The 16,657-nt window shown below is 38.3% G+C and overlaps 1 protein-coding gene across 1 annotated transcript in view; it reads right to left on the bottom strand.

The window, feature by feature from the left end:
• Window positions 1-494: 494 nt before the first annotated feature.
• The window catches only part of LOC107035954 (titin homolog), a 45,540-nt gene continuing 29,377 nt past the window's right edge, over window positions 495-16,657 (bottom strand). The window contains exons 3-6 of the mRNA XM_029125942.1: window positions 12,773-12,935; window positions 8,658-8,782; window positions 2,365-8,150; window positions 495-1,297 (exon numbers count right to left, since the gene is read on the bottom strand). Of these exons, the coding sequence (XP_028981775.1) occupies window positions 1,124-1,297; window positions 2,365-8,150; window positions 8,658-8,782; window positions 12,773-12,935 (6,248 nt within the window). The 3' untranslated portion in view covers window positions 495-1,123. The remainder of the gene's footprint in view (window positions 1,298-2,364; window positions 8,151-8,657; window positions 8,783-12,772; window positions 12,936-16,657) is intronic.

The following is a 16,657-nucleotide window of genomic DNA, read 5'->3' as shown; positions in this document are numbered from 1 at the left end:
TGGAAAAAAAACATCTGTAGCTCAAAAATTGGAGGTCCTGGACTATTGTTAACACTTTAAGCGTGTGCGTGGCAAACGACCAATAAATAATTATTTATTTTGCACTAATTCGTTTTTAGACATATATAATCGATTTTCATTGCATCATAAATCTCACTCCAACAGCCCGCGAATTTTAAAACTCATAGTAGTCTCATAGCAGTCATAGTAGTCTCTTCAAAATAGTATTTTCAATGCTATCTTGACCGAGTGTGATCAAGATGTTGATTGCATCATCTGTTGTTGAAAAAAATTTCTTTTGAAACCAATATTCAGGAAAAAGTAAAAAATTTTAATGTTGAGGAAATGTTGGCGACCAGCGTTGATACAATGTTGAATTCAATGAATCATTAAATTCAATTTGCAATACATCGTCATAGAAATTCCATTCGGAAACAAATTGCTAATTTATTAGCAAAAACATACTGAGGAAAGTAATTTCTTACTCGTTTTATATAGATATTATATTTATTTAAATTCACTTGTGATATAAAAATACTTGGACATAACATGACTATTCAATATTTCATAGTTATTGATAATAACAGCATTTTTTTCTGGACAGTCACTCATATTATTCATTCAAGAGAAATAGAGTATACGGAAGATGTGATTGTCTATTGGTTTGTTTATTTTTGGGATTTTCCAAAGGAGTGTTAGGTTTGGAGAAGTAAAGGCATTAAAATAGGTGAGTGACTGCTCAGGTTGGAATTCTTAAGATAAAATTCAATAACAGTATATATGCTTTCGTTTACTGAATAATACCTATTATATACATACATTCCTAGTTTTTTTCTCAATAGAAATTTCTTTTATTTTATGAATGATTTTTCTGATAGAGCATTATGAAACCCACTGCGTGAATTATGCAACCAAACGTCAATTCTCAAAATCACTTTCTCTTTTCTTAACTCTTATTGAACAAAGTTACTTTATACAATATTTACATTTCCTCGAATGGGAGAATAGACATTATCTCTTTTTTATTTAATTTTTTTAATGAAGAACGAGTATATATTCATTGGGCTCCTGATTTTCTTTTTCGACGGAATTGTAATCACAGGATTGAAAATTAATCGACATTTCAAACTCGTGTTTGGAGTGCTGGGATTGAGTGATGCAGCCAAGATATAACAGGTGCTAGACTTGAGTAGATTGCTGGATAGCCTCTTGAGCATCTACTGTGGTGACTCAGTAAACCCTGGATCTCCCATCTGCCTGTTTCTGTTGCACACATCAATGGTGCACCTTCGTCATTCTATAGAAGAAAATAGTAATTTAGTGATGTGGATATTTTGAAAGTTTTCGTAGGAAAAGCGGAAAAGTGGTTATTTTCTCTCTATATTATAAAAATCCAAATTGAGTTCTGGCGATAAAAATTTGGTACTCGAAATTAAGAGTCACAAGGATCAAAATAAGGGTCACGAGGGTCAGATTAAGGGTTACAAGGGTCAGCAATTTCCTCCCTATTGCGGTTATTTCTCAATGTTATTCAAAGACGCTCTTTCAAAATGTTCGATTTTTTTAAACGTTTTTTTTTATTATACAATAATAATTTTTAAGAACAAAAACACCTTCCGGGGGAAATTACGCGGTCATCATTTGCAGATTATGACCGCATAATAGCCCCAAGATGGTTTTTTTTATTATTATAGTTGAAGCGGTTCAAAAACCACGTAGTAATCATAACTTTCAAAGAATCCAGGACTACGTAAATCGGTAATTTATTGTTAACGTGATCTTGGTCGTTCTTGTCATTCTGATAATTTAATTATCAAAATAAGAAAAAGGCCCAAGATCACGTTCGAAGATAATACACGCCGATGTTAATCCATTTTTTTAATAATTCATCGAAATTCCAAATTTACATTTTTTCTTCAGTGACGATTTAGTTATAACTAGAGCTGGTACAACTGAGCCTCAGAGAAATTCATGAAGAGATTTTTTTCTCCAGATATGAGCTACGAAAAAGATGGCCCTATGTTTGACGCTAAATCAACTATCACTTACAAACATATCTCTCTATATATATTGAAATTCGAATCGACTTCTGGTGATGAAAATTTGATACTCGAAATTAAGACTCCAAAAGTAAGGATCAAAATAAAGGTCATGAGGATCAGAATAAGGGTCATGAGGGCCAGAATAAGAGTCATAGGTTTCAGATTAAGGATTATAAGGGTCAGAATAAGGATCATGTAGGTCACATGGGGTTCATATGGGGGTTGGCAAGCTCTGCGAGCGGGGGGCGTAACCTCCTAGTTTGCCAAATAACTGCCTTCTAATAATTCCATTTGGATAATTTTGACCTATTCAAATACTTACATAGCATGTTCCTTTATCAGCTCCAATGAACCCAGCGCAGATATAATTCTCCTTAATAAATCCAGCGTAATGACTAGTAGCATTACACTCTTTAGTATCATAAGTAGGAATTGGCAAGAAGTTGAGCTTCAAATTGACATCTCCATTCATGGGGAATCCCCAGCCAGCAGTGACACAGAGAGCCCTGGGTTGGAACTGCTGACTGGGCAAACAAACAGCACTGATATTTCTCGAAAAGACCAGCGGCTCCGAGAGTTCAATAAGAACAAAGTCATTATCATACAGGAACTGGTTATATTTGACTTCAGGATAAGGAACGATATTCTTGACTTTGGTTGATTGCTGAAGATCCCTTCCAGTTTGCAATTCCCAGTTTGGACTCTGTCTGTGTTTATAAATGCAGGAATAGCTTGCTAAAGCATGCATAGGCCCAAGAACACTTGCAGTGCACGTAGCACCACTCTTGACTTCCCTCAAAAGGGCTACACTCGACCATTGCCCCTCTCCAGCAGGAGTACCTCCGACTAATCTCGCAGTGGGGCCCTCGCTCTCTTGAGACCCACAGGTGAATTCCTGGCAGGACACCTTGATTATCTCCCCAGATTCACAACTATCCCTCTTCACAAGATTAGCAAGGAGATTGGAACCACCTGACGGTGTCTTCAGCATCAAAACTTGGCCCTCAGTGTAGACAGCTGTTTGCGTGACGTCAGAACCAGAGAAACCCAGTGATTTGCAATACTCATCACTTTGAGATTTACTCCAGTTGTCAGAGCAAACGGAGAGCCTCTCACTTCCCATTTTGATCTTTAGAGTCGTGACGTGTTCTCTATCCTCTGACGAGGTTTTATCCATGGTGAAATTTGCCACGAGGCAGTCCCACTCGTCAGAATGATCGGGGCAATGCTCCACGCCATCGCAGACTTGGTCTGAATTGACGCAACCTCCCGTTCTACATTTGAATTGGTCGACTGTGCAATCACACAGTTTCTCGTCCTCTCCATTGGCACAATCAGGAAGTCCATTGCACCTTAATGTCTGTGGGATACACCAATTCTCAGTGGGGCAGAGGTATTCATTGTTCCCACAGCTTTCAGAGCAAGAATACTCGTCCTTATGATCATCGCAGTCTGGCCTGCCATCGCATCTCCAAAGATCGGGAATGCATCTGTTGTTGGGACACTTGAACTCGTCGAAATGACAGGTCCAATCGCTGCATTTTTGCTCATCACTTCCGTCGTCGCAATCGACGATTTCATTGCAAACCAGGTGACGCTTGAGACATTGGCCACTGGCACACTGGAAATTACCGGGACAACCGTCTTCCTGGCAGTTGATTTCGTCAGAGCCATCAGAGCAATCGTTCTCCGAATCACATTTTGAGGAGAGATCCACGCAATAGGCACCATCACGCGAAGTTCCGTTCAAACATTGGAACTGACCGGCATTGCATTTTGAGAATAACATTGTTGGTAATGGGGCCTCTGATGAGGCTCCGAGTTCAGGTCTTTCTGTAAATGTTTCGGTAGTGGTTATTATTTTAGATGGGTTTATCATGAAAGGATTCAGACTGTCGTCCTCAACCTCTTCGTAAACTGGAATTATCTCTGGAGTTGTGCGAGACGGAGTCACATTCATTTCCATTTTAGGAGATTCTGTGGATGAATGCCTGATTGAGTCATTCGTTTGTGGACCGTCATTATCGGGAGTAATCTCGACGATCTTCAGTTTTGGTACCGAGGGGGGTTTTTCAGTTGTGGTGGCTGATTCTGTTTCTGTCATTTGTCTTTCTATTGTTTCTGGGATTATTGTTGTCTCAACGAGTTCATCCCCCTCATCAAGCGGAATAACTCTCAATAACTCCTCCGGAATCTCCTCCGCAAGTGGCTGTGCAGTGGTCGTGGTGAAGAAACGACTGCGATCGAAAGTGACTGGCTCAGGGTCATCAACAATCGCCTCTGAAACTGGTTTGATGTCTACTGTTGGTGATGTAACTGTTTCGGTTGTTGTTTTATTGTCCTCATCATTATGCATCACATCGCTAATGGGTGGGGTTGGATCACTTGCGGTCATTACAATGTTCTCCGTTGTACTCCTGACTTCAATGGAATTTGTCGTTGATTGTTCAGAAATTTCTTCGGTAATTGGCGGTGTGGTCGATGTCTCATTGGAAATCACTGTCATCTGCTGGGTTGTGCTCATAATGTCATTGGACTCTGTTGTCTGGAATTCTTCGGGTAAAATTGGCACTTGAGCTGTCGTTTTTGTTTCTAGAGTAGATGACTGAGTTGTTGTCAGTGAATTGCCTTCAGGATCACCTACGATTGAAACTGTTGATCCAATTTTCTCAGCTGTTTCGGTTGTCGACAAGTCCTGCTGTATCTCGATGGGTAGAATTGGAATTTCCGTTGTGAATCTGTTGCTCTCTTCGTTCTGCTTCTCCACAGTGACTGGAGTTCCTTTAGTGTCAGCCCTAGACGTTATGTTCTCGATTTGCGGCAGCGATGTCTGAATTTCTGTCTCAATACTAGTTTCTGGCTCTGGTTTAGTTGTTTGCTGAATCACTTTCGTGTTTTCAATTTGCTCGCTAACTATTCCCGTCTTTAATTTTCCTTTTAAATCCTTGGATACGGTTTCATCGACTATATCATTGTATTGATCCTCAACCGCATTGTCCTCGAATTTGCTGGGTTCGTGTGGCCTTTCGGTAGTCATTACGTCCATTGTTACATTCTCCGATGAACCGACCTTTTGCAAATCAAACGCATCAGCACTTTCGGTGCTAGTGAAATTAACTTTAATATCATCATTCATTCTGACACTCAGGTCATTAACCCGGCTAATATCCGTATCATTTCTGTCATCGGTTTGTCGTGCCTCAAGGTCCTCAACGCTCAACGATGTCTCAGTGCTCTTGTCTACTGCATGCGTGTCATTCTCTGTTGTCGGCATGATCGTTACACTGTCCACCACACTTATGTTCTCCTCGCGCGCTGTTCCAGTCTGTTGAACAACGTGGGATTGTCCTACCTCGTTGGTCAAGTCCGTGAACTCACTTCCATTTTTATGATTCTCATGATGAATTATCACATCCTCGACCACTGCTGGTTCGAATGGATTCGGGAAGTCCTGTTCGTCCTTGTCTAGTCGCGGTGCCTTCTTGGGCATCTCCTTTTCACGTACCACGTCCGGTAGGAAGGGTGACATGTCTTCTTGGTGTTTTTCTTCCGCTGGTGGAGCCTTCTCCGTTGAGTTCTCGGAGGCGCCGTGGGCGAGGATTATTGGGTGCAATGGATGAGTCGTTGAGAATTCAGGTGTCTCTTCTGAGTGAGGTGGGAGGGCTGTTGTGGTCATTTGTCCTGCATCTGCAGCTTTCTCTACGGTTCCATGTGGCACGTGTTCAGGGGTCAATTCTGGGATAATCTCATGGATGTGATGGATATCGTGTCTTTCCGTTGTTGTCGGAGGTTCTGTCGACGTTGGGATGTTCAAGGGCTCATTCAAGGGTTCAATGTTCTTCGAAATATTTTCCGGTAATTTAAGAGAGCCATTTAGAGTGTTTTGTAAGGAGGATTCAGTAGACGTTGGTGCGGGGTCCGTGAGGTGAGCAGCTTCTGGAATATCTGTTGGGGATCTTGCGTCTGATAACATCGGTGAGGACGTAGTCACGGAGGCTTCGTCACCTTCAGCTTCGATATATGTTCCATCTGCAGCCCTGGAATGTGGATATAGTCCATCAGAGGGGTGAGCGGACTCTGACGGGATTGGCTCAGATGTGGTCGTTGGAATCATCTCCATTGGGGTTTTTGATTTTTCACTGGTAAAGGTGTCCATTGGAGAAGGTGTAGTAGTCTTGGAGACGTCAGTTGTAGGGTCTGCCCCCAGGGGGATGACTCCGAGAGGATCGTCGAGAGCCTTGGGCTCCGAGGAAGGTTCAGGGGAGGGTTCAGGCTCGGATGCCGGTTCTGAAGAGGGTTCTGGCACCCCTGCAGGTTCCACAGAGGGTTCAGCACTCGGCGTTGGTTCTGTTATAGGTTCTGCTTCAGGTTTTGGCTCTGCAGATGGTTCACTCTGAAGAATTGGTTCGGATGTAGGCTCGGGGGAGGGTTCACTGGTGGGTTCGGCAGGTGGTTCACTGGGAGAGATGGGTTCACTTGAAGGTTCGCCAGATGGTTCACTGGGATGAATCGGCTCACTAGTAGGTTCTACAGATGGTTCACTCAGAAGGATCGGCCCACCTGTCGGTTCCACTTCAGGCTTCGGTTCTGCAGACGGGTCACTCTCTGAAATCGGTTCACTCGTTGGTTCTGCGGATGGTTCACCGTGGGGAACAGGTTCACTCAAAGGTTCCGTTGTAGACTTTTGCTCTGCAGATGGTTCAGTTGCAGAAGGAACTGGTTCGGTGACAGGTTCTGCCGACGGTTCAGCCTCTGAAATCGGTTCGCTCGTTGGTTCTGCGAACGGTTCACCGTGGGGAACAGGTTCACTCAAAGGTTTCATTGTAGACTTTGGCTCTGCAGATGGTTCAGTAGCAGAAGAAACCGGTTCGGTAACCGGTTCTGCAGATGGTTCAGCCTCTGGAATTGGCTCACTCGTTGGTTCTGCCACAGGCTTTGGCTCTGCAGAGGGTTCACTGTCAGAAGGAACGGGTTCACTTGTCGGTTCCGCTTCGGAGTTCGGCTCTGGTGAAGGTTCACTCGCGGGTTCCGCAGGAAGCTCCGGCTCAGGGGACGGCTCGCTCTCGGCAATGGGTTCACTAGTCGGCTCTGGTGAGGATTTTGGTTCTGCAGATGCCTCTGTTTCAGAAACGAACAGTGAGCGCTCTGTCGACGGTTCCGGTTCAGAAGTGGGTTCAGCTGATGGTTTCGGTTCTGATGCAGGAACACCAGAAGGTTCGGGTGAAGAACTTGGCTCTGGTGACGATTCAATTGGAGCTGATTCAGTACTCGTAGTATGAGTTGGAGTTGCTTCCGGTTCCGGCTCCCCAACAGGCTCAACAGTTGCGTGAATTTCGTGGTGGTGATCATGCTCATGCCGCCAGGGATCGTGGTGATCATGTCCTCGGGGTTCGAAGAATGATGGGCTACTTCGTCCCTGAACCGTGTTTTCGATTGTTGTGAGTTTCGGTTGTTCAACCTCCATTCCAACATCACTCAAGTCACCATCCTGAATGCAGTTCTTTCCAGTGGTGTCGAGAGTCTTTTCGGATGGACAAGCACACATGAATACACTATTCACGTAATCAAACTTGCAATCCCCAGAGCAACCCATATTTTCGTATTGACATTCATCGATCAAAGGCTTCATATCAACTCTACTGAGGTGGTATTTTCCAATGGTATTACCATTCTCTCGCAGCATTTTTTCAATGCTCTCTTGCATAATTTCCGGAGTGGGTGTTGGCGGATAACTGATCCTGAACATCACCCGACCCTCATTTGTAATATTGTATACTTTGATAACAGAAGCAGACGATGGAAACAGATTCTCACGAATATTGTTCTCAATTTCAGCGGATACGTCTCGGTAAACCCTAGATTTTGGATCCATGAGTTCATCGTTCCACGTGAGGTTATCCAACCAGATAATGCCATTCAATGCTTCAGGTACTGTTTTGAAAATAGTCTCGTCGGTCGTTGGCCATGGTGTGAAACTAGACGTTTCCGGTGGTGGACTTGACGGTGGATTCTTAATGAATTCCTTGCTTCCGGCGGCTTTGACACCGTCGTAACTCGGTTGTGCATTGTCCAGTGGTTGAGTTGCCTCTTGCGTTAGGATAACACCGGCTGAAAGTAAAATACATTAATTAAATATTGAAATACACTGACAAAAACAAAGATTTTTAAAAAATACGTCTTTACTTATAGCAAGAAACGTCTGGCTTGAAAATGTTCAAGAGTAAAATATCTTGCGCTGGGAAAATAAAAACTTTCGTCAAGTAATTTTGTACTTGTCCCAAAGACGAGAACAATTTCTTGATGATAAGAAAACGATTTCTTAAACTAAGTAAAATTGAATTAATTCATTTAATAGTTTTTTAACCTCATTCCTAAAATATTTTAATGCAAAAACCACTTGAATTGATTTGAGAACTAAATTTCTTGATGTGGACAAATCTTTCATATAATTCTTGGATTCTTGGAATAAGATTTTTTTTCCTTAATGTGCGATATTGTGCGCTTAGTAATTCACAAGCCACGAATTTGTTGACACAAGTAACGAAATACTTCTCAAAAAACACTTGTCTTCTCAGTGTGCTTTCTGATTTGTTTTATTGTGAAATTGAATATTACTGGCTGCTAATATTGCTATTATGAGAACCACCGCTAGTACGGTTAAGCCAAAACTCCAACAGGCTATTCTCCTCCAGTACGAACTCTTTGACCTCTTATCCTTGGTGACGTATAACTTTTCACCTCTGAAACACAAATTCATGAGCATTAGACATTTTCGCATGAAGTTATCATCAATGCCAAAGCAATTTTATACAGCTTTCAGCTAAGTCTTCGCACCGAGAGAAGAAAAAAACATGTTCCCAAAAAATTCGTGTTTGAACGAGAAAAATCGCAAGATTTCAGACACGGATAGGCGGGCTTTCAACAACGAAATATTTGAACTTAAGGCCCCGTTGGATTATCTTTCGAACGTTATCTCGATTGTTTTTTCATCTTCATAATCTAAAATATATCACGATTTCCATTCGATTTTATATTACGCAGAAGTCCTTAAAAATTATGATTGTATTTTATATAGGATAATCGAATCAAGTAGAAAATAAAAAGGGGTTCGAGAATATCCGAGAAGGCATGTGATCGTTATTTTTTGCGTCACTTGTTGGTGCTGTTTTTTACTTCGACCAATTCCATTGGTAGTAAGCTTCCGAATGGATCTGTAGCAATTCCCTATCCTTATTACAGTCATATAACTGTAACACCAGGCTACAGGGTGTCTGTAGGAAAATATTCAACCTTTTAATGAAATAGAATTTTTGAATTTATACCAAAGGTTAAATATCTGCGAAACTGCTCGGTCGGTTGCGCCTATCCAAAATACTAAGCGACAAGTTTTTTGAAGGAAAAACTTTTGAAATCGGTGCAATAGTTCTTGAGATATAGAGGAAAAACGAAATTTAAACAAATTGTCATATTTCAGGACCGATCGGACTGAAACAGCGTGCCAAAGTTGAGCTCAATCATAGTTACAATGAGCCAAAATTTCACATTTTTATCTGCAAATTTCACCGTATTTATATTGAATTTCCTAAAAATTAATCACCAAAAACCCAAGTTGTCATATACATACACGCATACACGACCCTAAAAACATCATTTCTTCACTTTTCATAACATTCTAGACCATTTTCAATCGAAATTAGAAAATCGAAAAAATCGGTCAAATACAAGGCTTCCATTCGGAAGCAAAAAACTGAACATTTTCAAAGCGCGTGTTCAATTAAGATTGGGAAATAAGTCCGATAGAGAGGATATTGTAAATAAATAATTTATCATAACAATTAACACTCTAACAGCCATTAGATACAGTAAATTATTAATGTGCAATTTCCTTCCTATTGGGTTAATTTCCAAATGTTACTCAAAAACGCTCTTTGAAATCAAGAGAATCGGTTCAGTTTTTTTTCAACATTTTTTTGATTGCACAATCATAACTTTTGGAAATTCCAGGGCTGTGTAAAAGTGCATGGCAATTGGAGAACATTTCAGATTAATCAAGTAAAAAGCAACAACCAAGATCACGTTGGAAAGATAATACAAGCGGACCTTAATCGAAAGATAATTTCGTCCTAAATTGCAGGATTACTATTACATCATTATTATCCGATTTAAAAATTCATTCCTTATCTTTGAGTATTGGATAGTTGAAACGAAGAATTACTCTCCCCTGTTTCGCCTAAAACGAAAATTTTTCAGGAGCAGAATATGTATGGTATTATAGAATAATGTATAGGTAGTGCTAGAAATAAGATTTCTTGGTTGCGCAGAAAATAAAAATTCTTTGGAACAACTGAATCTACTTTTGCGACAGAAATTTTCCATCTCAGAAACACCCGAGTCGAATATTTTGCCCTGAAAAGTCTGGGAGACGACGGCTGAATTATTCTGCTTATCGGGAGACTACTATGAGTTTTAAAAGTCGCGGGCGATTTGAGTGGGATTTCTCATCCATTGAAGATCGATTATATATATCTAAAAACGAATCATTAGTGCAAAAAAATTAATTGTTAATCGGTCATTTGCCCTGCACACGCTTAAAATTAAAAAAAAGTCGAGGGCCTCCAATTTTCGAGCTACGGAGGTTTTTTTCAATACAGCTAATTTCGTTTTGTTTAACATCACAATTTGCCCTATTCACGTAAAAGACAAAAAAATATCCTTATAATATTTAAAATATATTTTCGATTCTTTGAGAAACATTTTTTGGGCTATTTTACATGAATGGAGCAATTTTTTATTGAAAAAAACGAAATTAGCTGTGTAGGAGACGAATTTCAAAAACCTAATTCGTAATTTATTTATTGTATACATTTTTTCAAAAATTTTGAATAAAAACCTCTGTAGCTCAAAAATTGGAGGTCCTGGACTATTTTTAACATTTTAAGCGTCTGCGGGGCAAACGAACAATAAACAATCAATTTTCTATGCTAATTATTCATATATTTTATTCATAATCGATCTTCAATGTGTGAGAAATCTCATTTCAATGGCCCGCGACTTTTGAAATTCATAGTAGTCTCCCCTTAATATGTCCCGTTTTGGGGGGTTCCCAGGTTTTCCAAAGATTTGGGTAAAAGGCCCATCGCATCTTTTTCTCTATATTCTGTCGATGTGAATGTGATTATTCGTTCATAACTAAATAAAAAGGAAAAAACAAATCATTTCCATTAGATAAAAATATTACGAATCGCATCTCCATAATTTTCTAATTCTTTAATTAATAAAGATAATTTTTTATTAAACAGGCATAGACTAGAGGAAAATTGCCAGAGATGGAGTCAAATATAGTCTGCAGGATCGGAAGACATCTTAGGATTTGAAAGGTCTTTAAAAAAATCCGTCGACGCAAAAAAGTTTTTGAAAGACGTTAAACAAAATATTCGACCCTGCACTCTTGAAATGTTAACACTGAATTCACCATGCGATTTTATTGGTTCAAACGAGATTTATTTGAGAAATTCTTTTCCCAGTGCTAGGTCACAGTTTGTGAGTTATTAGAAAGCTTTCCCATGGTTACATTGTGCTTTTTTTCAACGACTCTCATTTTCTATTCTGAGGTGACACATTCTAAACACTCGATGAATCCCTCATGATCACCGTTATTTATGGTTTATTTTCTGTTTTCTACGTGGATTCCCATGAATACCTGACGTATTTCGAAAGCAGAGGGTCGGAGGGGGAGGGGAGGGAGTTAGTTTGCCATCTGATCTGTTCCAAGGGGGGGGGTCCAACTCCTTCAAAGCCAACTCCTAGTTGATGATTTGAGGTTTTTTGGGTTGTTTATTCTTTTTGGGTTGGTTTGCGTTGGCGTATTGGTACCTTAGGGCATTCAGCCAATGGGAATAGTCGACGAGTCCAGCGGCGGGGTCTCTCAGGCTGAGTCCCTCGCGGCCAACACCCGGTCCCAAATCGAAACGTACACCAGCTACAGTCGTTTCGACATCTGCGCTTGGGCTGCTGCTAATTATTTGGGATTTGGATAATGAGATTTTTTTATCAATCTTCTATTCAATGAATGAATTTTAGTGACTCTGCTGCTCTCATTTGAGGACAATTTTGGCCTATTCTGAAGGATTTATTTTTCTCGAAAATATATTTCACTGTTTTTGGCTCGTGGAACGTGGGAAGTTTGCGTGATTGGTTACGACTCTGTGGGACGTAAACCAGAAAATTGATTGACCGATTGGGAAATTGAAGTATGTTGCAACAGTAGAAAACGTCATCCAGTCAATTGTTGGATTTTATTTCTAATGAAATCGTGTGAGCATAAATTCAACGATTCGACGTTTAATTGGCATTGGCATTTGTTTTTTGATTAATGGAGATCGATTAATGTGACGGGGTGTTAGGATGAAATTTGAAAGAAAAGGCGAGCAAATAGAAAATGCAAGAGAGAGAGAGAGAGAGAGAGAGAGAGAGAGAGAGAGAGAGAAAGAGAAGATCGGCAAGGCTCGGATGTCTTATCCTTCGAGTGTCAGGGGGATCGTATCACTTTGGATGAAAAATGACACCGACAACTTTTAAACACGGAAATTTTTTTCACCTCTCTTTTGAGATTCGAAAGCGGATATGAGAGTTGATGAATGGGTTAAGAGTTATTTTATTGAGGGAATCGGTGGAAAGTGAAGAGGAAAAATGAGAAAATCATTGTAAATTGTCAGGATTTTGATAAGTACCTGATGTACTTCCGATGTTCATTGACTGGTACAAAGTACTCTTCATATGGATCATTTGGTAAATCACACGCTTCCTGCCCCTTTTGGTGATTGTTTCCGGTTGCGTAGGGCCTCATTGACACAAGCTCGAGATTCACGGCCTCAATTTGCTCCTTTTTACCATCTGCAATATGGAATTAAGTGAGATCAAGGTCACAGAGTTGCCAGGTGAAATTTGACACTTCCTGACCCTCATATTCTCGGTGTATGGGTAAATTGGAACGTTATGAATGCGGAGAGACACAGGTGACTTTCCGTATGCGTTTTAAAACTCGTTTTGGAATCAATCGCAGTCGTTCTTCATACGTGCATTAAGGGGAAACTACTATGAGTATTAAAAGTCGCGGGATATTGCAGTGAGATTTCTCATACACTGAAGATCGATTATATATGTCTAAAATGAATAATTAGTTGAAAAAAATTAATTGTTTATTGTTCGCTAGCCCCCCACGTATGGAAAAATTCAGTAGAAAGCCTAGCGAATTCGCTAGAAAATTCTATTGGAATTCTACAGGAATTCTATGGGGTTTTTGTGCTGATTCTATTCGATATTCGATAAGAAAAAGTCAATAGATTTGGAATTTCTGTTTGAATTTTTGTCTTGAGATTTTTTCTATAAGAATACTTGGGCATCAGTTTTATAATTTTTTTACACTCGGATTCTGCAATGCAAAACAAAACAAAATCCAACGGAAAAAACTTAGAAAATGTGTGCCCAGTAATTCTAATAGAAAAAATCTCAGAGACAAATTCAAACAGAAATTTGAAATCTATTGACTTTGTCTTATTGGATATCCAATACAATCAGCGCAAAAAACAAATAGAATTTTTCAACAGATTTCAATAGAAATGCAATAGAATTCCTATAGAATTCCAATAGAATTTTTTAGCGAATTCGCAAGGTTTTCTATTGAATTTTTTCATGCGTGCCCAGACGCTTAAAATATTAAAAATAATCCAGGGCCTCCAATATTTGAGCTACCGAGGTTTTTTGTCCAAAATTTTTGAAAAAATGGATACAATAACAATTGCGAATTATTTTTGTTGAAAGTCGACTCCTACCCAGCTAATTTCGTTTTAATATGAAAATTTGCACCATTGATATAAAATAGGAAGAAAAATTATCTTTAAAATATTTTAAATATATTCTGGATTCTTCGAGAAACATTTTTGGGGGCATGTTATATGAAAGGAGCAATTTTTTGTTAGAAAATAACGAAAGTCGTTGTGTAGGAGTTGAATTTCAAAATACTAATTCATAATTGTTATTGCACATTTTTTATTTATTTTGAAACAAAAACCTAAATAGCCCGAAAATTTGGGGTATTTTTAATATTTTAAGCGTCTGAGGGGCAAACGAACAATAAACAATTAATTTTTTTGCCCGCAACTTTCAAAACTCATAGTAGTCTCTCCTTAATTCTACACTGTAAGATAAATGAATAAGTTCTCAAACAACTCATGTTTGGGCCAACGAAATTGTTAGTTGAAAATTGCCAAAAAAATTATTGTTTGATTCGAATTTGAAAGTCTCAAACATGAATAATTGCTCTATAATAATAATATGAATGATAATATGAATGATTTGGCTCAAGAGGCGAATCATTCATATCAGACAGTGCCTTTTCAGGATAAAAATATTTTTTAGAGGGAGGTTTATCAAGAAATATTTTGTCCCTAAGTTACAAGATTGCGGTTATATAATTATTATTTTTTGTCTGCGATAATTGAATAGACAAAACGACAAACTACTATCCCTCGCTTCATATAAAACGAGCATTTGCCGGGAGCAAAATACGTATGGGTGCATTGAATAATGACGAAGTAGTGCTAGGAATTACATTTCTTGCTTGCACAGCGAATAAAATTTTTTTGAAAAGACCAGGAAAGGGGGCGCGTTTCGTGTGCGCATGATTGGCCACTCACTTCTGCATATTATTTCTGATCATTTCGTATTCATTTATTCATTAAAAAAGAATTAATGTCCGCTTTTATTTTGTTCAGATATGAGAAGAATGTTGAGAAAATGATCTTTAAGAATTTTTATGACAAAAAATTCAAGTCGTTTATGAAATCAAGGACAAGTGTTTTCCAAATGTGAAAATGTTAGCTTTTACGAAGAACTTTGCATCAATTTTCATATTAATCCTCTATTGAAAAATGGGTGAAATATTTTCGGTCAACAATCTATTTCGCTAAGCCTATGCTTGACTTACAAATATTTCAAGTTTATCTTAGTTTATGAATGAAAAATACGTATTTATGTATCAAATGTATAAAATAATAATGCATTACATACATAATACATAAATTTTATTATTATTATTAACAACATTATCATGATTTTATACTTTTTTTTATTAAATATTTTTATATTTATATTATATTTAAATAAATATTTGTTATTCATAAGCTAAAATAACCTTGAAATATTGTTACGTCTTGGTGAAATAGATTGCTGACCGAAAATGTTTCGCCTGTGTTTTAACCCCTCACGGACGGGGCCCTTCTGTTACCAAGCGTAGTGTGTGTTCAATACGGCTCGAATTCGATTATTTCTAATGAATGGAAAATTATGAAGCCGATATTTAATTGAAGTTACAGTATTCCGGTTTCCAATTTCGTATGTTTGATCGAGTTATTCTTCATAGATTTAGAAATGGTCAATTTTGAAAACAAGCGTTCACATTCGTATGGGTCGATGACCATACATCGACCCCGTACGTGAGGGGTTAATAGAGGACTAAATCTATTTTTGCAATCAACATTTGCAACAAATACTTTATGATAACTGCTAACAAACGACTTTTTCGGCAGACGTTTGACAAGACTTGTTTGAGAACTCCTGTTTTTTGTCAGTATATTTTTCTGCATTCCTATTTATAGAAGTATTTCAATACCAATAAACAGACAGATTACCGGTTCATGCGTTGGATCCTGTTTGATCTGTTTTTCCGCCAATAACAGGTGTACTTTTTTGGAATTGTATATTTCTTCAACTTATATTTGTTATTTATGGTAATTTCTTCGCATGAACGGTAAAAACATTGCGAGCTTCAGGACAAAGACGAATAGCATTCTATAAATTTTAATTTTATATTTCTCATGAACATCTTCAAGGAAATAAGGACGTTCATTACTGGATGTACATACACTGAGAAAAAAAGTTGCTAGTTTCCGGCACCAAGCTGCTGATCTAAAGAAATTTATGATTCCAGAAGGCATTTTACTGGGAATAAGGAGCTGGTCACTAAATTCCTTAGGGAACACCCCTGAAATTCATTACCAAAAACCTACTAATTTCAAGTGGGGGAAGTTCTATTAAATCAAGCGTTGGGTTTTCAAGGATATCCAAGTATTTTTTACAGTTTGGTACAAACTACACTATAGATTCAACCATTTTCAATCATCAACTTTGTCAATTAAATTGCGCGAGAAAAAAGTGAAAAAAAAAACATTAATATTGAGCGTCATTTAAATTACATTTGGCACAGAATTATTATTTTTTCAAACATTAGTTGTTTATAAGTAAAGAATTGAAATTGTTTAAACGTTCGGACACCTTTTTTTTTTCAGGTATGAAATCGATTTATGGTAAAATTCTAAATATGAATAAATTTGTTACGATTTCGAACAAATCATTTTTATGGTGGAAAATTTATTGTTTATAAATTATTTTCAGAAAATGCTTGTAATTAAAAAAAATTGCAATTTTTTAATTATTTCATCAATCTTTCTACAAAAGCAAACTTGCTAATTTTTTCCGATTTTTAAAATGTTTTCTAACGGTTTAATATCGAGATTCAAATTCAGGTCGGCAAAGTTTAAGTAATAAAATCATTGTAA

This window comes from Diachasma alloeum, unplaced genomic scaffold (assembly GCF_001412515.2).
Source record: "Diachasma alloeum isolate Michigan unplaced genomic scaffold, Dall2.0 Dall_scaffold_00203, whole genome shotgun sequence".
Taxonomy (NCBI): domain Eukaryota; kingdom Metazoa; phylum Arthropoda; class Insecta; order Hymenoptera; family Braconidae; genus Diachasma; species Diachasma alloeum.
Note: the sequence above shows the minus strand (reverse complement) of the source record. Positions and strands in the feature narration are given on the sequence as shown.